At 34.8% G+C, this 24188-nt stretch overlaps 2 protein-coding genes and 1 pseudogene across 2 annotated transcripts; 1 reads left to right on the top strand and 2 right to left on the bottom strand.

Moving 5' to 3' along the window:
• Window positions 1–2568: 2568 nt before the first annotated feature.
• On the bottom strand, window positions 2569–17753 carry LOC129913257 (nuclear pore complex protein Nup214). Its single transcript, XM_055991845.1, has 12 exons — window positions 17578–17753; window positions 17338–17476; window positions 17096–17283; window positions 12701–13711; window positions 10654–10837; window positions 10297–10583; window positions 10055–10236; window positions 9672–9998; window positions 4723–6009; window positions 4464–4666; window positions 2785–4405; window positions 2569–2723 (listed from the first exon to the last, which is right to left on the bottom strand). The coding sequence occupies exons 1-12, from the start codon at window positions 17611–17613 to the stop codon at window positions 2696–2698; spliced, it is 5493 nt and encodes a 1830-aa protein (XP_055847820.1). The 5' UTR covers window positions 17614–17753; the 3' UTR covers window positions 2569–2695.
• Window positions 17754–20263: 2510 nt separating this feature from the next.
• Window positions 20264–22330, top strand: LOC129906935 (protein lin-9 homolog; annotated as a pseudogene).
• Window positions 22283–23466, bottom strand: LOC129906938 (translation initiation factor eIF-2B subunit epsilon-like). The gene is made up of 4 exons (XM_055982934.1): window positions 23378–23466; window positions 23013–23254; window positions 22647–22933; window positions 22283–22566 (listed from the first exon to the last, which is right to left on the bottom strand). The coding sequence occupies exons 1-4, from the start codon at window positions 23464–23466 to the stop codon at window positions 22354–22356; spliced, it is 831 nt and encodes a 276-aa protein (XP_055838909.1). The 3' UTR covers window positions 22283–22353.
• Between the last annotated feature and the right edge of the window lie 722 nt (window positions 23467–24188).

Consider the following 24188-nt stretch of genomic DNA (forward strand, 5'->3'; position numbering starts at 1 on the left):
AACTATTAAAACAAAAAAAAAACAACACAATTTTAAAATATACTAAATTTAATCATCAAATTAAAAAAAGAAAAAAAAACCATTTACACCACATGGATACAATTTATTAAAATTTAAAAAGAATAAATAAGAAAAAAATTAAAACATTTTTGTACTTTGACAAGTGAACAAAAAAATAAAAAAACAAAAATATGTAATACCAAAAATTTAATGAATAAAAACAAAAACAATTTAAAAAAAAATAAAATCTATTTGACTAACTTTAAATTAAAATTTTACTAATTGAAGGATACAATTATTATTAAAATCGATAGATTAATAAACAAAAAAAAAAAAAAACATTAACGTGTAGGCACGAGTGCAAGATTAAATAGAGAAAATGGAAAATTTTTATTTGTAATTTACAAAAAAACAAAACAACAATGAATAAACAAAAAGTAATATTTTAAAAAAGTCTGTTGGTGTTTTACTTTTTGAGTTCTATCATTCGGATTGTAAAGATTGAAGCTTTCAGGCCATTTTCTGTTCTGCATTAATCATCGAACCTAAACATAACTTCTTTGTAATTGTTGTATGGAATGAAATTATTATTGCGTGTGTATATGTATCAATGTGGCCTTAACCTTAAAATGTCTACAAAGTTCATAATTTCATATGTAAATTTTCGACTGACCGTTGCAGATCTAATGGTCCGAATATGTATCACAAAAGTTGACTATCAACGATATCTAAAAAAAACATTACTCATACACCACATTGACTAAAAAAAAAAAACATGAAGATCTTACAAAAAAAAAGGACTCACGACCAACTGCAGTCAAACAAAGTACAAAATGTCTCAAAAACTACCGAAATTAATTTTTAATGCCGCTAGTAAAGATGTACATTTTACACTAAATCATATGACAAATAAGCATTAAAAATATGCAATTCAAAGAAAGTGGTCGTCATTTATTTCCCTTTTATTCGGCCCAAGCGAGGTATCCGTCAGAGCGGAAACTAGTGCGATTCAGTGTTGCCGTTTGGCCCCTTTTTTAAGCATGGGCCCCTTGGCCCCCACTTTTTTAAAAATTAGAAAAATAGCCCCTTTTTTTTAAAGATAAACATTTTGTTCTCAATAATTTTAAAAGATGAAGATTTATGGAGAACTATAAAAAATAGAGGTCCGTCAAGCTGGGTACGCCACAACCGAAATTTCAAATTCTGAGTATGCAGGTTTTTTAAATTCAGGACGAAGAAGAATTTTGGCATGCCATCGGGTTATTTCAAAAAGGATTGGATGAAATAATGTTTGAATACTCCTCATAGCAGTGCCTGAGCTGAAAGAGTATTTCTCTAACTGGCACTGATAATAAATAATAAGTAGATTTGATGTACTTTAACACTTGCAATTAGTTTAATAAAACCAAGACAAGATCACGAAAACTGGGTATTCCAAAGTCCGAATTAGTGTTTAAATATCGAAAATATATTTGCATTATACATATTTTGTCAACGAATGTTCTGTTTATTTTTTTCATTAGTTAATTTTATTGTTAAAAGTTTATGATATATTTTCGGTGATGTTTATATATTTTTTTTTTTTTGCTTTACGAAATTCTATGGTTGGCCCCTTTTTTTGTCTTATTGATTTTTTCCAGCGGCAACACTGGTGCGATTTTATACGAATCGGAGTTTTTACCTGTCGGAAGAAACATACCTTGAAGCATTATTCGTATAAAATCGGATACCTCGCTAGGACCTATTATAAGTCCGTTAAAAAGATGTTCTATTATACAACCTCTCGCTCGTATCGTATCTCGCTCAAAATCTTGATCACGACAGATAAATGGAAGGCTACAAAGCACTAGGTTATATTGTTTGCTCACATTTTCTCTAAATTCACAAATCAAAATCAGTTGCAGACGCTGATGGAGAAATTCTTTTAAGTGAATAACTAAAATTCATATGAAAAGTGAATGCAACCGGACTCTGGCAAAAACTGTGAATCTTTTAAATTTAATAAATATACAAACATTAAGTTTTTGTTTTTAGACCAATAAAAATTGAAAATAAGCAAACATTTTTCAGGAATAAATGCAACTGGAGGAGGCACAAATTTACACCGGATTCTGTAAAAAATTTGCTGAACGCGATCTGCTTTCTCCACTAATCTTGTCATTATCACTAATTTATTGTGCAATTAAACATTTCTGCATTAGCCCGTCGTTGTTGTTGATCAATATTCTGGGGGAAATAAATCACGTAGAATTATTTGTCTATCTACCTTAATGGTCTTGTATCGATGAAACCGAGCAGCTTTCTATTCTATGAGCATTACAAACCTTTTTTCCTCCGAGGACGCAAAAAATTTAGTTCCCCGTCGGATGTACCAATAATTCAGTGGTCACAAGCCATATTTCAAAACATTGACCAATAAGGGAGAAGGGATAATGCTAATACTCTGACGGTTATACAAATAAGAACCAAAATATCCTTAAAATATTCATTATATTTTTGGGATTTTTTAACCTAAAAAATCAGCTTTTCTCATCCGCGTTTGGGCGTTTAAATAAAACAACATTTAAATAAGTTATAACTACGTATGTATTGTATTTATGTTGCAAACAAAATCAGTTAATTAATTAAACAATAATAAAATCAAAACGGAACATTACCAAACACTTAATTAATTTTGCATTGTATTACATATTATTTAAGAACGATAACTCATGAAGGAAGATCTGAAAAGTACAAAAATTATAATGAATTTTCTATTTTTTTAGATATAAAATAAATTATTACCCTCCAAAAGCTGGTTTCTGTTGATTGGGATTGTTATTTTGCGCCAAATTGCCAAAAGTCAATCCAGTGTCTGATGAACCCAGCGCTTCAAACAAGTTATTATTTTGTGTTGGCGAGTTAAAAGCTCCAGCCGTTGCTGCTGGTGCAGCAAACGATCCAAAACCTTTCGGACTGCCAAATGATGGTGCTGAACCAAAACTAGGTGGCGAACCGAATGTTGTTGCTCCACCAAATGCTGGTGCACCACCAAAAACTGGTTTTGCAAAGGCAGTGCCAGAATTCGGAGAACCAAAACCACTCTGAGTGATTGAGGAACCTCCTTGAGCAAATGATCCACCTCCTGTGTTTGCATTGGGTTGTGATGGCGAACCAAAGGCTGGGGTTTGTGAGAACAAACCAAATCCACCTGTATTAGCCGAACCAAATGTCGATGCAGCCGGTGCAGGAGAAGAAAACGCTGAAGGTTTTGGAGAAGTTGCTGAAGCTCCACCGCCGAATATGGATCCACCCGAGGAAGCAGCGGCTGAAAAAGGACTCGTTGGAGCGCCAAAACCTTGAGTTTGGTTTCCTCCGAATAGCGATCCACCTGATTGTCCGGAATTGGAAGATTGATCGAAAATAGATCCACTCGGAGCTGTTGTAGGCTGAGCAGGAGTTCCGAATACACTCGGGGCTGAACTAGCAGTCGGACTGGAAAAGATGTTTCCACCAGTATTTGCGTTTGAAAATGGACTTGAAGGTTGAGCAGCAGATGAGCCTCCTCCGAAAATCGATCCACCACTGCTTGTATTGCTTGGAGCACCAAAACCTCCACTTTGACTACCAAATAGACTTCCACCCGAAGTAGCAGACTCGGTATTGGTAGGTGAACCGAAAACGGTAGTTCCTTCGGGTTGTCCAAAGACAGATTGATCCGGCTTAGGTATTCCACCGAATATACTTGCTGAACTAGATGACACTGGAGGAGTTGTTGCTGCTGCTGCAGAAGCAAATAGAGAACTAGCAGACGACGTAGTTGAACCTGTACCAAAAGCTGGCGCTGCTGTCGAAGTTGCAGCTGGAGGACTTATAGCTGCAAAAGATGATTCTCCTGCAGCAGATGTTTGAGTAGTGGCCAAGGAACCGAATATTGAAGGTGTTCCCGTCTGAGCAGGTACTCCAAAAGTGAGCCCAGTTCCACCAAAAATTGATGTTCCCGATGTGGCTGTAGTTGTAGCAGCTGCAGCTGATGAGAAAATCGATGCTGGTGATGCTGAAGACGTAGCAAATACTGACTGAGCAGATGTACTTGCTGCAACTTGGCCAGTAGTAATCGATCCTTGCGCAGGTGGTGCAGTTCCAAATGTTATGGTTTGGGTGGTTTTTGGAGCTAAAGTAGCTGTAGAAGTAGTTGTAGATGTGGTTGTAGTTGAAGTTGATGAACTTTCTGCTGTTGAAGCTGGAGTTGTAGTTGCTTCAAAGGCAGATTTTGAGGAATCACTTGATAAACCAAATCCACCAAAGCCAGTAGATTCTTTGCTCACAGCTGTACTTCCGAAAATCGATTTCGTTTCTGTCGAAGACTCTGTTGTAAACGAGGCAGATCCAAACATATTTCCATCTCCAAATGCTGGTTTGAAAGCTAAACGAGGCAACGGCAATTTTAGTACAAAAAAATGTTACAAATCAATGAACCCTACCATTTTCTGCGGTTGTTGGCTTACAAATGTTCAAGCTACTGAAAAGGGAATCATTTGGATCAGATATGGAAGCATTGGATGTCTTGACAACTGTTACAGATGATCCACTACTTGATTCTGGTGTAGAAACAGAAGGTGTGGGGGAAAGATTTGGAGTTGCTGGCAAGCCCAGGGTTCCGAGATTCAAGGAACTGAATGTGAATCTGAAAAAGGGGTTTATTTTAATATTCGCGCTTGGAAAAGTCTCAAGAAAACTTACCCAGTACTATCGCCGGAATCTAGGCTCTCTAATTTCTCTTGGTCTGCAGAAAAAACTGCTGCAACTTCCGACTTGACAGCTGTTGTTGGTGTTGGCTTAGGTAGTCCGCCAAACATTGGTGGCTTAGAAGTCGTAGTTGTTGTTGATGTTTCAGAAGCACTGTTGAATGCTGAGCCAAATGAGAATGCAAACGGAGCTGTACTTGTTGATGTAGGCGCCTTTGCAGGTGCACTTGCAGTGGCAAAAGAGAATACCGAAGAGGGAGCGCTAGTTGCGGCAACACCTGAACCAAAACCAAGAGGTTGGGTTGAGGTTGATGAAATTGTTAAAGAAGATGTCTCAGACTTGGCTCCCACAGGAATAAAGGAATCAGGCAACTTATTTTCTTTATCAACTTGTTCTGCATTCTTCGATGGTGCAACAGCAGTGAAAGAAGACGAAAAGTTGGGTGTAGCAAAAGGTTTATTCTCAGAAGTCATTGGTTTCGAATCGAATGCTAGAGTAGGTTTTTGATCCTTTTGAACTTTGTCAGCAGCTGGAATTGGTTCCTTAGCTTGTTGATTTGCAGTTAATGGCTTAGGAGAACCAAAAGCGAGACTTGAGTTTGTTCCAAATCCTGTAAAGGCTGGCATTGCCGATGGAGTAATGGACATTCCCGAAAACAATCCACCCGGATTTGATGAAGTTCCAAAACCTGAGAAAGCCGACGAATTAGCTGGAGCAGATGTATTGGGTGTGGCTTTGAGAAACATTGGTCCAGCAGTTGATGCTACAGGTTTTACAATCATTGGCTGTTGTTGTTGCTGCTGTTGTTGTTGTTGTGGTTGCATTTGTTGCTGCTGTGGTTGTTGTTGGGATTGATCTTTTCTATAATCTTCAAGTTTACCTGGATTTGGTTTGACAAATGGACTTGCTGCACCAAAACCAAAACTTGTCGGTGCATTTGGTTGTGATATAGCTGCCATACTTGGAGCAATTGCCTTGGTTGCTGTTGGTTTTGTCAAAACACGTTGCTGTTCGTTTCTTATTCGTTCTTGTTCCATTTTATTCATATTTGTTGCTGCACCATCTCGTAGCTTGCGATCACTTTTTAATTTTGTTTCTAAAATTACTTCGGATTTCAAACCAACTTGATCAGGACGTTGAGGTTTGATAATGCTGATTTTTCGATTGGTTAGAACTCCCCGCAATGCAGCAACTTTTTCTTTTGTCAATTTCGAACTATTCTCTTGAACTGTTGGTCCGAGACTCATTGAGAGGATGGTGTCAGTAAGTGATTCCATTGTTCTAAAGGAACAAAAAACAGAATAAAGAAGTAAACGGTTGAAAATATACTTAAAAAGTTTAAGGTGTGAATTTATAAGCTAGGAATGCCTTAAATTCGGTTAAAATCGTTATATATTTTAAATGAAAGTTGTGATGCGCAGCAAATTCAATACGAAACTTGCAGGCTTAAATTATATAATAAAATTCACCCTACTAAAGCTTTCAGCTCAGTGAAATTTAATCAAGGAACATATCTATAAACTATTCATACAAGGTTTTTTTTCAGAGCACTTCAATCCTTTACTTCATTTGCATTTTGTACTTTGCATAACGAGAAATGTTGAACTTATGGTTCTGAATAAAAAAGTACCTGGGTGACCGAGCTTTGCTCGGTATCCTTAAATGATATAACTTTCAGTGAAAAAAGTCAAATGTAAACAATTTTTTGGAGTAGGTTTGAGTTTGCAATGACCAGTTTTTTCGCGGGTTACAAAACACCACATTCCCACTTTATAATCCAGTTTATTTAAGTTGGAATATACGATCAGCAATGAATAGAAGGGTAACAGGAATCTGCATTATCGAAAATGTTACAGCAATGAGATCCCTTTTTGTTCAAATTTTCATTTACAGGTCAGAAAGTTTTGGATGGTGAATATAAAGTTAATCTTTTTTCAAGTTTAGCCTTGTCGGCAAAGCTTAGTATGAAGAAATACTATTTTTATCCCTGTCTCTGTTTTGTTCTGTAGCAGTGGATGCTTTGCTTTATTTCTTTTTTTTCTTTCTTATACAGGGTGTCCCAAAAGTAATGGATCAAACGAAATATGCTGAATGTGGAACTTAAGGGCTCTCAGAATTTGGAACCTTGTTCATAGTGATACCAAATCAACAAATTACTTCAAAGTTTGAATACATGATCAAAAAGTCATGAAGTAACAAAATGAAAAAGAATAATGCGTAAAACATGGAACCATCCCTCAAAATTTTATTGAAATCGTTCCAAATACTTCCAAAATGTTGTATTTGCCTAGAGGACCAAACCATCAAAATTTCATCGAAATCTTTAAAGTTGTTACCAAAAAAAATTCGATGTTAAAAAAGTGGGCGTGGCAGTGGGCGGATTTTTCCCAAAAAAAAATTCCAAAACTTTTTACTCGCTTAGATAAACAAACCCTGAAAATGTTATCGATCTCGTTAGAGCCGTTACCGAAAAAACTTATATGTTAAAAAAGTGGGCGTGGCAGTGCGCGGATTTTTCAAAAAAAAAACTTCCAAAACATTTTACTCGCTTAGAGAAACAAACCCTGAAAATTTCATCGAAATCGTTAGAGCCGTTCCCGAAAAAACTTATATGTTAAAAAAGTGGGCGTGGCAGTGGGCGGATTTTTCCAAAAATACTTCCAAAACTTTTTATTCGCTTAGATAAACAAACCCTGAAAATTTCATCGAAATCGTTAGAGCCGTTCCCGAAAAAACTTATATGTTAAAAAAGTGGGCGTGGCAGTGGGCGGATTTTTCCAAAAATACTTCCAAATTTTTTTACTCGCTTAGATGAACAAACCCTGAAAATTTCATCAAAATCGTTAGAGCCGTTGCCGAAAAAACTTATATGTTAAAAAAGTGCGCGTGGCAGTGGGCAGATTTTTCCCAAAAAAAACTTCCAAACATTTTTACTCGCTTAGATAAACAAACCCTGAAAATTTCATCGAAATCGTTAGAGCCGTTGCCGAAAAAACTTATATGTTAAAAAAGTGGGCGTGGCAGTGGGCGGATTTTGTCCAAAAATACTTCCAAAACTTATTATTCGCTTAGATAAACAAACCCTGAAAATGTCATCGAAATCGTTAGAGCCGTTCCCGAAAAAACTTATATGTTAAAAAAGTGGGCGTGGCAGTGGGCGGATTTTTCCAAAAATACTTCCAAAACTTTTTATTCGCTTAGATAAACAAACCCTGAAAATTTCATCGAAATCGTTAGAGCCGTTCCCGAAAAAACTTATATGTTAAAAAAGTGGGCGTGGCAGTGGGCGGATTTTTCCAAAAATACTTCCAAAATTTTTTACTCGCTTAGATGAACACACCCTGAAAATTTCATCGAAATCGTTAGAGCCGTTCCCGAAAAAACTTATATGTTAAAAAAGTGGGCGTGGCAGTGGGCGGATTTTTCCAAAAATACTTCCAAAATTTTTTACTCGCTTAGATGAACACACCCTGAAAATTTCATCGAAATCGTTAGAGCCGTTTCCGAGATCCCAATTTTATATATATTTATATATATATATATATATATATAAACAATTTTAGCTCGTTTAAAGTTATAAGATAAGATAATCAAAAAAGTACTATCCGGGGAAGCAGTTTTTAGTTTTGGCTCGGCCTATACACAATAGAATTGAGGTCGCTTCCGTCTTCTCTCTCTCGACACTTTCAGATTATCTGACGCCGATTCTACTCATGTGGCTTGAATTATAACTCGTTAGGATGCAAATAATATGAGCTTAAGTTATTATCGTTAACAAAGGTCCATTCAAAGATGCAGAAGAAAGCGTCAATTTGTGACCATTTGTCGTTTGCAGTTTTCAGAAAATTTAGGGGAATTCCACTTTTTTCTTTTATCAATGACCTAAGTATTAAGGTTTGACTCCGTACAAAAGAAGCTGTCTCTATTATTTCGTTTTTAAAATAAAAAAGGCCAATGGTTGGGCTTTATAGGGTTAAAAAAAAACAAAGAATTATAACCAGTTTGGCACTATTTTGATTTCAAATATTTGCAAAGTTAACATGGACTTTCAGAGTTTATAATCGGATTGGGAGGATAAACAAACAAAAAATTATCGCGATCAGATTTGGACACTCAACATCATGCATGCATTAATGTAAAAATATTAATAGCTATCTATAAACGCCACTGTTATAACTATCGAAAGATGTTATATTATGGGAATTCGCAGGGATTAAGCAGGGATTCAATTTGACTACTTTGCTTTACGTTTTGAATAAGACTCAACTTGACGTGTCATTCCGATAGTCGCGAGTCCAACTTCCTCAGTGGATAATCGTCGGCACGTTTAAAGAGTCAGCACAATTCAATTATTGTCTTATTGCACTTTGATTGACCCAAAGCAGTATCCGAATGGACAATCAAAGTGAACATTATAATTGAAGTGTGCTGAGTTCAACGCCCGACGATTTCCTTTAGTAGGTATGTTAGAGGGCACAACACCACAGTGACCGATTAAATAATTTTATAAATAACGTGTTGGTAATCTTTTAGGTCTATAAAATTATGTAATGAAAAAGCGATATAGGATGCAGACATCTCAGAGTCAACAGAAGGAAAGAAGACTTAATAACATTGCGAACGCTTTCCACCATTTTGGGGAACTAAACGTTGTACAAAATATTGTGAATGATACGCATATCGTGGAAAGAAAGCTTTTAATGTTAATTAATGTTTAGACCTGAGATTAAAGGATATCGAACGCCCCAAAGAGGACATAGCCTGTCTTTTATTAAACGAAATTCTTCTTTGAGTGTGTTAGTAAAAAATATTTTCTTTCAGGTTTTAAAAAGGAAAATGTTGTTATTGTTTTTTTTTTTAGGTCGAAAACTTCATCAATATCCAACGTCATAATTCATGCTATAATAATGCGAATTCTTATAATAGTAATTTAATTTACTTACGTTTCTCCATTTGAATTAACCTGCGATTGATTGTAAAGCAAACCATACTGTTTCAATTTCGATTTGTAATAATTCATTTTGGTCCGATTCCGTGCAATCATGTCCTTCAACTTGGTCATACGTTGATAAATTCCTTCAAGATACGGAGTATGCATATGGGTTCGTGAATTCCGTTTAACCATATCTTGAAAGTCAGCCCATTGTGAATCTATTTGATTTTGTATGATTTGTATTTGCGCTTGATTTTTTGCTAAGAGACTTTGCAACTTAGCCAATTGGCGACGATTAATTGGATCAAAATTGGATGCGTTCTTCAAAATTGCAATGCTTAGGAAGAAATCATATTCAATTTACATAATTGTTTAATCTTTTTGTTGACTTACTCTGGATACTTATACATATTTAATTTGCTTCGACACTCAGCCATCATAGCACAGGATTCATTGAGTGAATTAAGAAGACATCTCAAATCAGATTCTAATTCTTTTTCGTTTGCCTGATCGACAATGTCTTGAAGATTATTTAAACGTTTTGTAAATTCTTTCATTTCTTCCATGTTTCCAATCTACAATTATACAATTTCTTAGCAAAGGCTTACTGGAAAAAAAAACTCTAATCAATTTACATTATTTAACAATCCCTTGGAGTGATTTGTTAATTTCTTCAATTCCAAATCAAACGAAGTTATTTGGAAGAGAATCATTTCATTTACAATGTCATCTACTTCGCTTTCATTTATTGCTGGTGCTTTAGCTATTTGTTGAGTTTGCGGTGCAGTTGATTGCTGTTGACTGGGCACTACCACGGGCGGTGGATTGAATGAAGGTTGAACAGTAAATAGTGGTTTATTTTTATCTGGATTCACAACATTTGGTGCTGGTTGTTGTACTTGTTCCTGTTGCTTTTTCAAGTCTTTTGAAAAGTTAAAACAAATATATATTTGAAATCTGAAGGGATATGGAAGATAGGTTTAAACATTTACCTCCAAATCCAATTGATGGTTGTTGGGGTGTTGTCTTTACTGGAGCAGTAGTTTTAAATAATGTTGCTGGAGCACTTGCTACTGGCGCAAATGATGGTGCCCACCCAGATTGTGGTGCTCCAAACATAATCGATCCAGTTGATGGTTGTCCCATTGGAGCTCCGAAAATGGCTTTAGGCTTTTCCTTTAAATAATTTATTAAATTTTGTTTTTAACTTTTCATCGCTATTTTATTTACCTAACACAAACTGTGCCTACAATCTAGAGCCAGAAACCCAATTTAAAAAAAATTATATTTGACACTAAAAATTTGCAGAAATTAAAATACAGCTTGCAGGACTTTCACAGACATGACAAAAACATAGAGTGAAATCGGAAAATGCAATATGATTTTATAATACTCTACTACGATATTTTTACGAAAGAGTGAAAGTGCATCAATAAAAATTCTTGAATACATATATCAAATATTGATACTGCGACAGTAGTATTGAAAAAAAATTGAGCTATTCATTCTTCGTTTTTATAAAAAAAAAAGTGAATTTTCTAATGAATTTTTTTTTAACTTAAGTGTTTTTGGTAAAAAACATATAAGTTATATGGATATTGACAATTAAGGTATGGCATTCTAAAAAAAAATTTTATTGTATATGCAACTCTATTTTTTCATACGGACGGGTTGAAGTATGCACTTAACATTAGTGTTTCTAAAATAGCGCAACACGCCGCAACATGGTCTAACCTATATATTATTAAACTACTAGATATGTATGTAGAATGTTATTGCATTTCAAGAATTTCCCCGAGTTTGTACAGAAATAGTGTTTAAAATTTCAAAAGAATCATTGCAGTAGTTTTGAAGTTCTGAGGCTTTGAAAACGAAATTTTTGGGGAAAACGATTTAAAGTTTTGAACTCTGGAATAAAACATTCGTAAGCGAAGTATAAAAAAAATACTCCTCACTTTGTCAAGTTGGCTCTAATCGACCTAAAATTTTGACACAATATTCTTGAGATATAATGCATTCAGTTAAAAATTAAAAAAAAAAAAATGCAAATAAGAAATTTTAATGCAAATAAAAAAAAAAAGAAACAGGGTTGCTTCAGTTTTTTTTTAATTTCTTAGGAACTTTGATATTTATTAAAATAAATTCATTGGTATTTGACTAAAAACTACTAGGTCATTAAATAATGATAAAAAAGGTCCATAATATTGCAAAATTCTATACAGAACCAATTAAAAAACGAAAAAAATATTTTTTTTTCTAAATTTCATCTTTAAAACTTAATTTCTCAAAAAACTACTTAATGAAACAACTTGAGTCAAAAACACAAAATAAAGAATTAACTACTAACTTTAAAAAAAGTTATAGCACAGGACTGTACGTGCATTTTTAATTTTTAATAATTTTTTCCCGGCTAATTGGGAGGTAAGCACTTAAGTGGGTTTTACTGTACCAAGAAAATGAAAAATTTTCCTTCCAAATTATTTTTTAGTCTTTTGGTACCTATTTGATGTGAAAAATATGCCCAAATATTTTTGGCCAGGTTTTAGATTAAAATACCGCACTGTGCGACGTTGGAAAAAACTCGCTACTCTGTAAAAATTGAAATACATTCCACCAAAAAGTAAAACGTTATCATGTAGTTGCTTAAAACTTATTTGAATATGGGTTATTACTCATAAAGGTTTTTTTCTTTACGCTCCAGCAGAGCTATAAGTTGAAATAAGTTTTTTAGAATTCCATATCCTCCTAAGTTTGTAAGTATTTTGAAAACTGTGTAGGTGCAGAAAGTGATGCGGGCCTGAAGACCCAGGTCGAAACAAATTTAAACCTGGTTTTTCATAACTTTGGTTTTTCATATCTTTGACGGGCATAACACTGTCGCGCATAACTCTGGTTTTCATCTCTGTTACTATTTTCTCTGATATATGATTTTTAAAACGATGTTGACTGAAGGATTCACTCACCAAAAAAAGGGCTTTCTTCATAGCCAGACTTAAAGATCTTTCTAGCCTATATCTTAACTCAAATAAAAATACTCACCAATGCTGGCGTCGAAGTACCTCCAAGCGGTGCGAAAGACAACTCCGCCGGTGCTGGTTGACTAACAACAGTCAAAGGCATTGTTGCCGCTGGCATCGTTATCTCCGGCTTCTTCTGATTAAGCATTTCACTAACCGGCTTAAACTGCGACATGCCTGACGTATCCGATATTGGAGGTGGTGGTGAACAAATATCCGGTGTATTGGGTTGCAAATTCAAAAAGTTAAATGCAACCAGTTGCCCGTGGGTCGACAAAGTATGAATCATTGGCATAACTGGCAATTTCTTCTCCGCAATAGTCAATTGGTGGGTGGAAGAAGTATCCAATGCAAATCCAATTGGATAAGTTTCATCACTTTTATCAGTGAGAGGCATTTCAATACGTGCTTCATCGAGGAGGGTATATTGAACCCATGTGGGTGCCTCTGTTGTCTCTTTTGTACCCAAAAGTCCCACCTCAACACCATTTGCTGATGTCACTAGCAACAAGTTCCATTGTTGGATATGCATCAAATTCACCTGTTGTGCTCTTGGCCCAGTGAAACTATAACAAATATCAAAATAGTTAGTGTACGAAGGATTGCCAGCCTTCGGAGCATGAACTATGTATAAATATGGAGTAGCATCTTCAGCTCGTTGAAGGAATACAACGGCAAATTGAAAAGTCGACAGCCATTGCACGGAAATGGTATCGAATGGACCAGGATGAATATTCGGTGGGCAGGGTATAGTTCGAGCCAATTTCAGATCAGGTTTGTATTGAGCCAGTTTGCCATTGGGAAAACCCAATACGATTTGTTTGCCTTTTGGGCTCCATGAACCACAAAGAATCTGTTCTTTGCTGTCCAAAGTGTGCATTTCATATGCACCATTTTTGAAGTCATACATTCCAAGTGCTCCATTGCTCATTACGACTGCAAGACTACCTGAAATAACCGGATTCCAGAGAAGTTGCAGTGCTGAGATGCTTTCATCTCCAGGTAAACGGATGTTGTGCAAGGATTTGATGTTCTGGAAGGAATTAAAGTTGTTCATCGTGTTTATTTATTTAACATTACTAATTTACTAGTTCATAAGAATTATTCTTAATCTTAGGATATTATGATTTTAATTGACTATAGAAAAAAGTTTACATTAAAAATTTACTTTAAATTTACAAGAATTCATTATTCCTTTATCAAACAAATTATAATAATTGTTATTATGTAAGTTAAAAAGTTTAAACATGTTATTTAAAGGTAAACATTTTTCATAATTATTACATTATTAAATAAGTATACTATGTGGTATGTAACTCAAGTTTCTTTGTGGAATATTGAAGTTAATACGAGACAGATGGTGCAAAAAGTATACGTTACCGTTGATTAATTTAACAATGAATATAAAACATAAATATGAACTTCTATTCTAAGGTGGGATTAGCCTTCCCAAGTCCTCTGAGCGCAAATCTTAGAAATCTTTTTTGCACTTGTGCCAATCTATTTGTATGGCAATCATAATGAGGTAAGCATATTCTAGGATAGGCTAAATAAAAGATATAAAAAGCTTCTTTGTAACGAAGGGATCCAGCCAAGAATTGAATTAGCTTCATTAGTAATGGAATGAAAACTCGAATAAACTCGAGTTTGCGATCAAATATAACAGCGAGAAAAAAAAATTATTTCCACGAGAAATTAACACACCGTTGAACAGATAAATAAACGAATTAAAAGAAATATTTCTTGTAAAACACATAGTTTTACATTTATCCATGTTAAGACTTAAACATTTAAAAGTTCTTCACAATCACGAGTATCTGAAACATTTTTAAAGATAGTCACATCGTCGGCATAAATGAGACAATTTGAGTGTTTTTACATGTATGGTAAGTTGTTAATAAACAAAATAAAAAGGATATGACCCAAATGGCTGCCCTGTGGAATTGATTTAAAACTTGTTTGATTCACAACCTTTAAATAGTACAGAGTAAAATCTATCAAATAATTAAGATTGAATCCATCTTACACAGTAATCGCTAAACCCCAATTTTCTTAATAATATAAAGCACAACTTAATGTGACAAAGGCTTTACTGAAATCAGTAAGTAGTAGATTGTGTTTCTTATTTTTTATATTTTAAGAAATCGATACAGTTTTTAGGAAATTCTATTAAAAAAGTTACTGTGCATTAGGACAATAAGGGATTAAGCATAAATACATAGCGATTCACAAATAATAGATTCAAAAAGCATAGGAATCACATATAATCTGGCAATAGGCCTATAGTTTTTAATTTCGTCTTTATATCCATTTTGCATCTGCCTTGAGCTTGCTTCGGAGTCAGGCTAGAAATCGCTTGTTTTCATTTCCATATGATTCGGCATTTATTCTATGTTTTTGGAAAAAAAAAACCGAAGTAAATCAAAAGAATTTGTCTTTCAAAGACATAATTCTGTTCAGTTTTAAAGTTTAGATTTTTTGCGGAGTATTTTTGATACGGCCGACCGACGCACGCGACGATGCCAATATACCTAAATTTGATATATTGTATGTAGGAAAGTGCGTCAAATTCTCGTTTCTCTTCTGATGCCCTAAAAGAGCTAAGTTGCATTTAAGTCTAGATATAACTTAGTCAGATTTTCGTTACATTATGAACTTTCCTTGCAGTTTTTAGTTTAACTCAGATAATTGTTTTGCTACATCTAGGTATCATGAATTATAAGCTCTGCAACCATTCTAGATAATAAAACATTTTGGTATTAAGATTTTTATTATCAAAAATTAAAAAAATATCCCAAGAACCATCATTGTTTGGTAGGTTAAATCAGAATATTCGCTTCTAAATTCACTTCAAGAAATCACTTACTTAGCCTGATTTAAGCCACGAGATCTTACAAAATTTATAAGGAGAATGGGCAAATTTGTATGGAACGTGGACGTTACGCGGCCAGGAATGAATTTGTTATTTTTTGATGTAATTAAGTCTTACAAATATTGAGCAAAAGTTGTATCCCTATGATGTACTTCACAAAGGTTTAAAATGCATTTTTTGCATTTAACACTTTTTATAAACTGTCTCAATGTTGTAACTTTAATGCGTATTTTAAGTGCAAAATATGATACTCTGTCATTTCCCCTGAGTATGAAGACCTTTAACTTGAATATTCAACCACTAGAGCCCAAACTATTAGCTTTTTAAAACAACAATTTCAAGAATTTTATTGTTCAATTTTTTGTTTGTTTGAATTTTTTGAAAACTCTCGAACAAGATCTTGAAGTGGTTGGCTTGAAAATCCAATATTATGGGTTCTATTGGTCGGATTTTCAAGATTAATGTCTTCAGGATCAGGGAAAATGACAGAGTATCAGTTTGTATTTAAAATAAAAATATAATTCAATTTGTCCTTCACACATTGAACGATGCATTAACAATACTAATATTGCAATATCATGCATTTTTGACGCAATACAGGCAAACTTCCATATTTTACTAGGTTATAGTTCTTTCATTTGAAACAAATTTTATTAATAGCCGCTCAACGTCCAAAATGCCCATTCTCCTTTATAATTTTGTTTTTAAGTACATGTTCAATATTTATTTGTTGATAAGAAAAAAAAAAGGATGTGAATTTATGTCGAAAGCCTTGGACATAAAATCTGAATTATAAATTTAATTAATAATGTGGAAAGGGCCGCAAAGTTATTCATTATGGGCCGCGTGTGGCCCACCGGCCACGAGTTTGAAATGCATGGACTAGTGAGTTCCTAACTCGCTTGTCTTTTTTGATATCACAATACCATTAGGGTCTAAGATCTAAGTGAGTTAGGTCTTTGTGTTAAAGTTCTTATCAGTCAAGAAAGTAAAAGATTTCGGTGGGTCAAAATTTTGAGCTATTTCGTCAGATTTATCACAGCTTAAATTATCACAGTTTGGGGTAGGTAGAACAGTTAGAATCACGTTGAAAGAAATCAGAAAAAAGTTGCGTTAAAACCCGTGGGTCGTGTAGTGTCATTGCGCTTGAGAACAACAACAGGGTAAAACATGCTTTTCTTTTGCAATTAATAGAATTTTTTCGAGGCAAGAGGAGCTGAGGTGGTGTAGGTAAGTCGGTTAGCTAAGAAGAAGGATGAGTTAGGGGTATTGGGAAAGGGAAGGAAGGAATGTTAAGTTATAGGGACGTGGCTTGCTTGCGATGCACGGCATTAAGATCGCCGGATTGGGGGATCTTTTCCCCGAAATTTAACGACGGACTATCATCATCTCAAGGGCACTGCGAATGTTGGTGCAATGTGGCCACACATAGGATTCATTTTCAGATCTCTTTGCACCTTTCTGAATGTAATTCAAATACTTTAAACTAGATTTTCTATAAAAATTATCTCTTCTCCCAAAAAAGAAGGTTAAAATTAAACTTACAGCTTTGGTGAAGCTTGGCACACTGTAAATAGCAACAAAACCACATCCATTTTGGGTATAGTTTACAGCCAGCATGGATCCATCACTGCTAACAGCAATGCAATTGGGTTGATTTGGTAGTTGGACTTGGCGGGCATGAAGTCCTTTCCCACTTGCTTTCGATTCTATCAAATCCTTTATAACAATAACTAAAAAATGTTCTATTAGTAAAATTCATTATTTGTTTTCTCCCGCCCTCTTACCTTTTAATTCAGCCTCATTTGGATTACCCACAAACATTAGACCATAATTGCTAGCTGTGGCAAGAAGATTCACATGACTTCTTAATTGTTGTCCGGCATTGAATACGGTGAATCTATCGTGTACTTTGAATTGGATATCCTACAAATGAAAATGAAAAAAATGTGCAAAATTTCCAATATGAAAACCGGCGTTTCTTTGCTTTGATTGAAAAGAAAGTCTTGAATAAAAAAAAAACTTACAGTAACATCGATTGTTGAAGGACGTTCAAGAGCCATTTTGGCACTTTTTTATTATTTTATATTGAAAAACAAATGAATCTATTTTATGTAATTAATAAATTTTAACAATTAAATTGAATAAATTCTTATTGCGCGTCCATGAGATTTTGATGAAAACGGGAAGAATATTTTTTGTTCATACTTCTTTTTGGCGAAATGTCAATTTTTTTTTTTGGTTGACAGATGAATGAAATTCATGTCGTTTTCCAAAATTATGGGAGTGAATCACTCCTTTTTCGTGCAATTTTGGAATTTGTTCACGAAGAATTTGACAAGTGGAGTGATTTGACGTTTGCTTTGCATGTGTTTGTAATACGAAATAATGAATAAAATAATAACACAATCTTTTAAATTCACTTTTAGTGATTTTTTACAATACTTTATTGAATTTTTTTTGTAAATAAATATAATTTCCTTCACAAAAAAAAGTTAAAACAACCACCCAACAATTTGACAAGCAGTCCATGAAGTCAAATGTAGAAGTATTGGTAATAGGGGGGTTCACATTGACCAACTTACCGGACAGACCCGTTGTCATTTGGCCTGATGGCCGAATTATATTTTTCGTTCACACTCATCAGACAATTTTCATCAAAACCCACTTTTCAGCTTATTTTTAATATATCTTTACCCTATTCTGCTCTCAAATTAGAGACAATGGATTATCACTGTCTGCCGGACAGACATGTCGTTTAATTGACTAACATGTTCGTCCGACCACCAAAAAATCAAAATTTTTTGAAAACCATCCGGCAAACCGGACAGGCTGTCGGATGGGTGTTCACACTATCAAAACAGCATCAGATCAGACCAAATGGCGGCTGGTCTGTCCGGTAAGTTAGTCAATGTGAACCCCCCTAATCACTCCGTCACTCCTTCAAAATTTTGGGAGTGAAGAATTCACTCCAAAACTTCACTCCTTTTTCAATTTTGGAATTTGAAATCACTCCTTTTGGAGTGATTATATAGCTAGGAGTGTCACTCCTTGAATTTTGGAAAACGACATCAGTGAGAAAAAATTCAACAGGGTGGTTGATTTTTTGAAAACGTTCAAGGTTTACGTTTACACTTAAGCATTTGCTGTGGCTCAACAAAAGGTGTTCACATGGGTGAGTATGGCTCAAATTTACACGGTATTCTTGTGAATAGGATATCAAAAACAGCAGGTAATTGTTATTAGTACATACCAAAAACGATTCTACATCACTTACAATGAGAAATTAACTTCAAAAGTGTGGAATTTTTGAAGTTATACTTCTTCTGCGGCATTACGGGGTATAAATTTATTTTCATACAAGTGCACGACCACATACCTTCTCGGTGTATTCCTTAATTTAAAAGCTGTCCCACACCAACGGCGACCAACGACAAAAATCACTTTCAATTTTTTGTATGACAAAAATTCCACGCAACTAATTGTTCCGGTATAAGTTTTTTCACACAAAAGCATCACGCTGTTGTTAGCATTTTTTGTCGTTGGTGTGGAAATCAGATTTCACTGCGTTTTAAGGCTTGACCATACCGGAAGGTATGCGGTTAGCATTACGGGTAGCGGTAAAAGTACTTGTATTAAAAAAAATTCCATATCTGAACGTTTATGTGTCAGTTTGGAATTTTTTCATACAAGTACCCATATACCGTACCCATACTGATACCGCATACCTTTGCGTAACCCGACAAACAATTTTGGTTCTATAAAGCTTTACAGATCCAATTGTTGCTTCTGTAAAGCATTATAGAAGCAAAATTGTTAGTAGGGTATGTGGTCTTTCCTTTATAGGAATCCCAAAAAAAAAAAAAAACTGTGTGTGTACACATGTACAGCAGCCTCGGTTCAGGAATTTAACTCTCCGATGTCGGCGGATGGAACTAAACAAACATCAAAAGCAATGGTCAAAACAGATGTTCAGTTTTTTCCCTGCAGTGAAATAAAATAACATGGTATGCGGGTGAAAAACTGCATGAAGTCTAGAGCTACAAAATGTCTCTACTCCGAAATTCGCTGCCTAGGTATAACCCAACTAGCACAACAGCTTCTATAAATTGAGATCTCGCAGGTTCTGCTTTGTATACAGCTTGTATTGAGCTTGCTTCAGAATTTAATGGCTTATAGAAGTTCGGACTTGTTTAATAACTTCTAATAAGTTGTTTAAATAATGTAAAAGAAACTTAAACGAAGAAAGCTTGTTTTTCGGATAAGCTTGCTTAGTGAATTTATAGAGGCTTTAAAGAAATTACCAAGTTTTTATTTGATTTTTGGTTTTGATATTGAATAATTTAGCTCGGACATTTTTTTCTTTGACATTTCTGCTATTTGAACTGATTAAGTTTTTGATTTCATTAATGAATATACTAGGATGGCCGAGTGGGTAGAGTGATATACTCATTGACCTATTATATATGGACTGCCAGGACCAGGTTCAAGCTATGGTGGCGCCGCTTGGTAGGGCAGCGGGAAATAGTAATTTGACATCTAGTTTTGTGACTTTTCCTTGTCAAAAAAAAAAACAAGAATTTAATTATTTGCAGAAATTGTCAAAGGAATTTTGTTTCCCAAGAATAAAAAGGTAACAAAAAATTAAAAATATATTAATATATTCTTTTCAGAGTTTTATTCCAAGTTTTATAATTTAAATTTTTATTCTATTCTTTCATTTCAGAAAACAATTTAACAAAAATGGACAATCAAATCAGTTTTACCAGCAGCAACTCAATAGGAACCCTCTAAATCTCTCAAAAGAAAATGGGACTCTCCAAAGGCAGCAGAACTCCAAACCGAATATGCAGAATAAGCCACACCCGAATTACGGGATGAGTGAATGCACCACGAAGTGAAATTGAAGCAGCTGAATTTGAGGAAGAAAACGAAGACGACATGGATGATGATGAAGATATTGACGAGGAAATGTTTAAAATGGAAGATGCAACAAGAACCACAACAACGACGCCACAAGAAACTCGTGAAATTCTACCAATGACCCATCCAACCGCCCATACTTTTGATATGTGTATGGAAAAGATGTATTTATTCTTTGATCAATTCAATCCAAAGAAAGAACTAATTGGAGATGAAGGTGATAAAATCCTCAAAACACTTTCTCATGCTCTGGAGTCATAACACGCATCATGTACAATTTTTAGTATTTTATTCTTGTAGTTTTAAGGTAAGTTCCATACTCTGAAATGTTAGAAAGAAATATAACTTTTTTCTTTTCTAAGAATATCCTTGGAGAGAAATTTCTTGAATTTCTTTGGAATAAAATGAAAGATCCCAATAAATTGGCAATAATACGGATTAAATCATCAATGTCTGACGATGAGCACATTGAACCGCCCGCCTTTAGTCCAGCTACACTTGGTCTACATCGTGTCGGTACCTTGCCACCTCCAAAACCTCAAACCTCACAACCAATTCAAATGTTAAATGCTCGTGGAATGCCCGTTCGCGTTCGAAAACGTAATCGTCTATTCTTTGACGATGAACTGGTAAATGATAACAAAGCTCTTGGTGTTAAGCAATCGCCTCGCAAAATTACCATACCACAAAAACAACCAAGCACACCAGTTAAAACTCCATCAAAAGTTTTAAAAAAGAGAAAAACAATCGGCGGTACACGTTATGTGCGTTACGAAGAAAAGCAACAAACACCTCCCGAAAAACGTTCTCCTAGCAAATACTTTTCGTCCCCGACAGCATCAACATCACGAAATGCACTGATACCAGCCGACAAGCTTATGGAACAACAAATCGGTTTACGTTTACGAAATTTGCTTAAGCTACCCAAAGCCCAAAAATGGGTTATATTCGAATGGTTCTACTCATTTGTAGATAAGCCTCTTTTTCAAGGTGAGAACGATTTCCAGATTTGTCTTAACGAATCGTTTGCAAATCTGAAAACAAGACAACTTACACGCCCCGAATGGCAAAAGGTGCGAATGTACAAAAGTAACAGCTCGTCTGCGTGTACCTCAAGATGTAGTGGTAGCGTTGATGCATTCGACTCCCTCAGCTCTACTTATCGGGTGTCTTTTAATCGCAACGGCTCGGCTTAAGCACTCACTCAATCCCCAACTTTGAAATTGTATCAGATAAATTCTTTGAAATGTTGCCGTTGACCAGCCTCATGCAAGACTTCCGACCACGTTATCTAAATGGCAATCTCATACACACTCCCACAAGAAGTCGAAACTCTTTGAATCGCAGTGATCCATTGTTGGGCCAACAGCAATACGACAGTCCGTTCAAGAATCCAGTTATTGAACGTGATACTATCGGTGGCTTCCTAGTGAAGCTATTAGAGACCATTGTTCGATTGAAGCGAGCAATTGCTATAAAGAAATCTAAACTAAATCGACTGAAAGAAATGAATTCAGAAGCAGAAATTAAAAATGCAGCAGCAGCTGCATCATCTTCTTCATCGTCCGGAGAGGTGAAAGCTGGTCTGTTGGATAGCGATAATGTTGAAGTGTTTCAAAAACACGTTCAAATCCATTTACACCATATTCCACTTGGCACTGGTCAATTGGCTATGTCACCGAGCATAAATGTGCAGCAGCACAATGCAACTTTGACTTTAACTTTACTTTATCTAACCAAAATCTATTTAATTTTACTTTTGTTGTATATTCAAATTTTCTATTGAATTAAACATATTTTTTTTCTATCCCCAAAGAGGCAGTTTTTTAAAGTTTTTTTTTATTGAAGAATCATTAAGTTAAGAAGAAAAGAAAAAGTATTTAATCGTCGTTTTCTTCTTCACTGCTGCCTTCGCTGGATTGACCTAGCCATTCTATGAGTTTCTGCAATGGTGCTTTCAACCACTCTGAATCATCATCCAACTCATTGTGCCACATGCGGATAGCTTCTTCAGACACAAATTCCTTATCATAGAGATAATGAATAATCTGGGCAACCTTGGCTCTCAGAGCTGGTTGTTCTTCACAGTATTCCTAAAAGTTTTAAAAGCAATAAAAAGAAAAAAAGGTCAAAATCTTTTTTTAAGAATACAAAAACTTCACACACGACTTACCTGAATAGCCTTCAAACAATCCAACATAGAATCATCGCTTTTTATATTATTTGAAACAACCATACCCAAGCGACCCAATACCTGATTGTTGGCACTTAAGACATTTGTTGTTGTTGCCTCTTTAATTGGATCTAAACTGAATACCGCTTTGACGATATTGAAATTTACTTCCTTTAAAGACATATTGTAGGCATAGCGAGATGAGTTGATTTCAAGAATCAAGAAATCCGGATTGGATTTGAGTTGAATTCCACGAACCAAAGAGTCCAAGACTTCGGATAAAAATACTGTAGATGAGGTGCATGCAAGAAAGGAGCCACGCTATGATTAGCAGGAATATAGTTTCTATTGGTACAAGGTGATTACTATTTGCATCATCAGGTATTGGAGAGCCTTGGTGTGAATCATCATCTTCGTCACTGGTTGTTGAATTGTAATCGCTTTCGTCCGCATTGATTAGATGTGATAGTCTCATCATTTTTGGAATTTCTGTTTTTGTCGATTGCGTTGGTAATTCATCTTCTGAATCGGATGCGAAGAACTCTTCTGTGTCGTTGTTGAGGATGTAAGCTTTGTCTCCGATTTTTTCTGTTTCATCTGTGTAAAAACTAAATGGATGATTCAATTCATCATAAATACTTTTTTAATAACTTACCATTTTCCCCATGAGCTTTTTTAACAAGAACTTTCTCTATATTCGACTTCTGTGGAATAACACAACCATCGCCAACCACCGAACCCAAGATAATTGATGATTAGCTCCGATTTTCGCTCCAGGCTCCACACCACAAAAACTTTTTGGCTGTTCGGGTGAGGGCATTTTGACGTCCTTCCATCCAAAACGATTCCACGATTGCATCTGAAAAAAAAAAACAAAATGAAAATTATTGAAAAAGGAACATTTAATTTTTTTTAATAATTTCGATTAATAATAAATTGAAATAAAAAACATTTTCCAACACGATTCAATTATTTTACCTCGATATTTTATTTCGAACAAACATTTTAAAATACTTTTTTTTTCTGAAAGAATTCTTTTCTTCCAAAACGTCAAAAAGTAGACTTCAAAAAAGACAGGTGCTACTCATTTTTATAACAAAAATATGTAGATGGCCATAGTTTCTATGTACAAAAATGGTAGTTCAAGCCATCTGACGGAAGATGTCGCTACGCTAACTGAGTTCTATTTACCACTTTCTTCCACAGGCGCTAGTAATCATTGAACCACATTTTCAAAAATTTTGTATGGAAACGAGAATCAACTAGCAGTCCATATATAATAGGTCAATGGATATACTACTACTAAGCAGATACGAAGTTCGATTCCTGGGTGTGGTTAAAAAATTATATATTTTTCAAATTATTATTAATAGATTTACTAAATAGGTACTAATGGAATGTTGTTTGTTCTTTATGGTAATTTTAATGCACCTGATTATTAGAATTTTATAAAACAAAACATAACAATCTTGTTTTATTTTATTAATTCAATCAATCCTTCCATTTTAACCACATATAAAATACATTTTTACCGCATATAAT

This window comes from Episyrphus balteatus, chromosome 1 (genome assembly GCF_945859705.1).
Source record: "Episyrphus balteatus chromosome 1, idEpiBalt1.1, whole genome shotgun sequence".
NCBI lineage: Eukaryota > Metazoa > Arthropoda > Insecta > Diptera > Syrphidae > Episyrphus > Episyrphus balteatus.

Bases quoted from the DNA above. Each gene is read 5' to 3' on its own strand.
- LOC129913257 (XM_055991845.1), bottom strand. From the start codon at position 17,613: ATGGCTCTTGAACGTCCTTCAACAATCGATGTTACT. The intron at 17,284-17,337 runs GTAAGAGGGCGG...AACATTTTTTAG, and splicing joins AAATGAGGCTGAATTAAAAG to TTATTGTTATAAAGGATTTG. The intron at 10,584-10,653 runs GTAAATGTTTAA...ACTTTTCAAAAG, and splicing joins ACCATCAATTGGATTTGGAG to ACTTGAAAAAGCAACAGGAA.
- LOC129906938 (XM_055982934.1), bottom strand. From the start codon at position 23,466: ATGCCCTCACCCGAACAGCCAAAAAGTTTTTGTGGTGTGGAGCCTGGA. The intron at 22,934-23,012 runs GTAATCACCTTG...CCTCATCTACAG, and splicing joins AATACCTGATGATGCAAATA to TATTTTTATCCGAAGTCTTG. The intron at 22,567-22,646 runs GTAAGTCGTGTG...TAAAACTTTTAG, and splicing joins ATTGTTTGAAGGCTATTCAG to GAATACTGTGAAGAACAACC.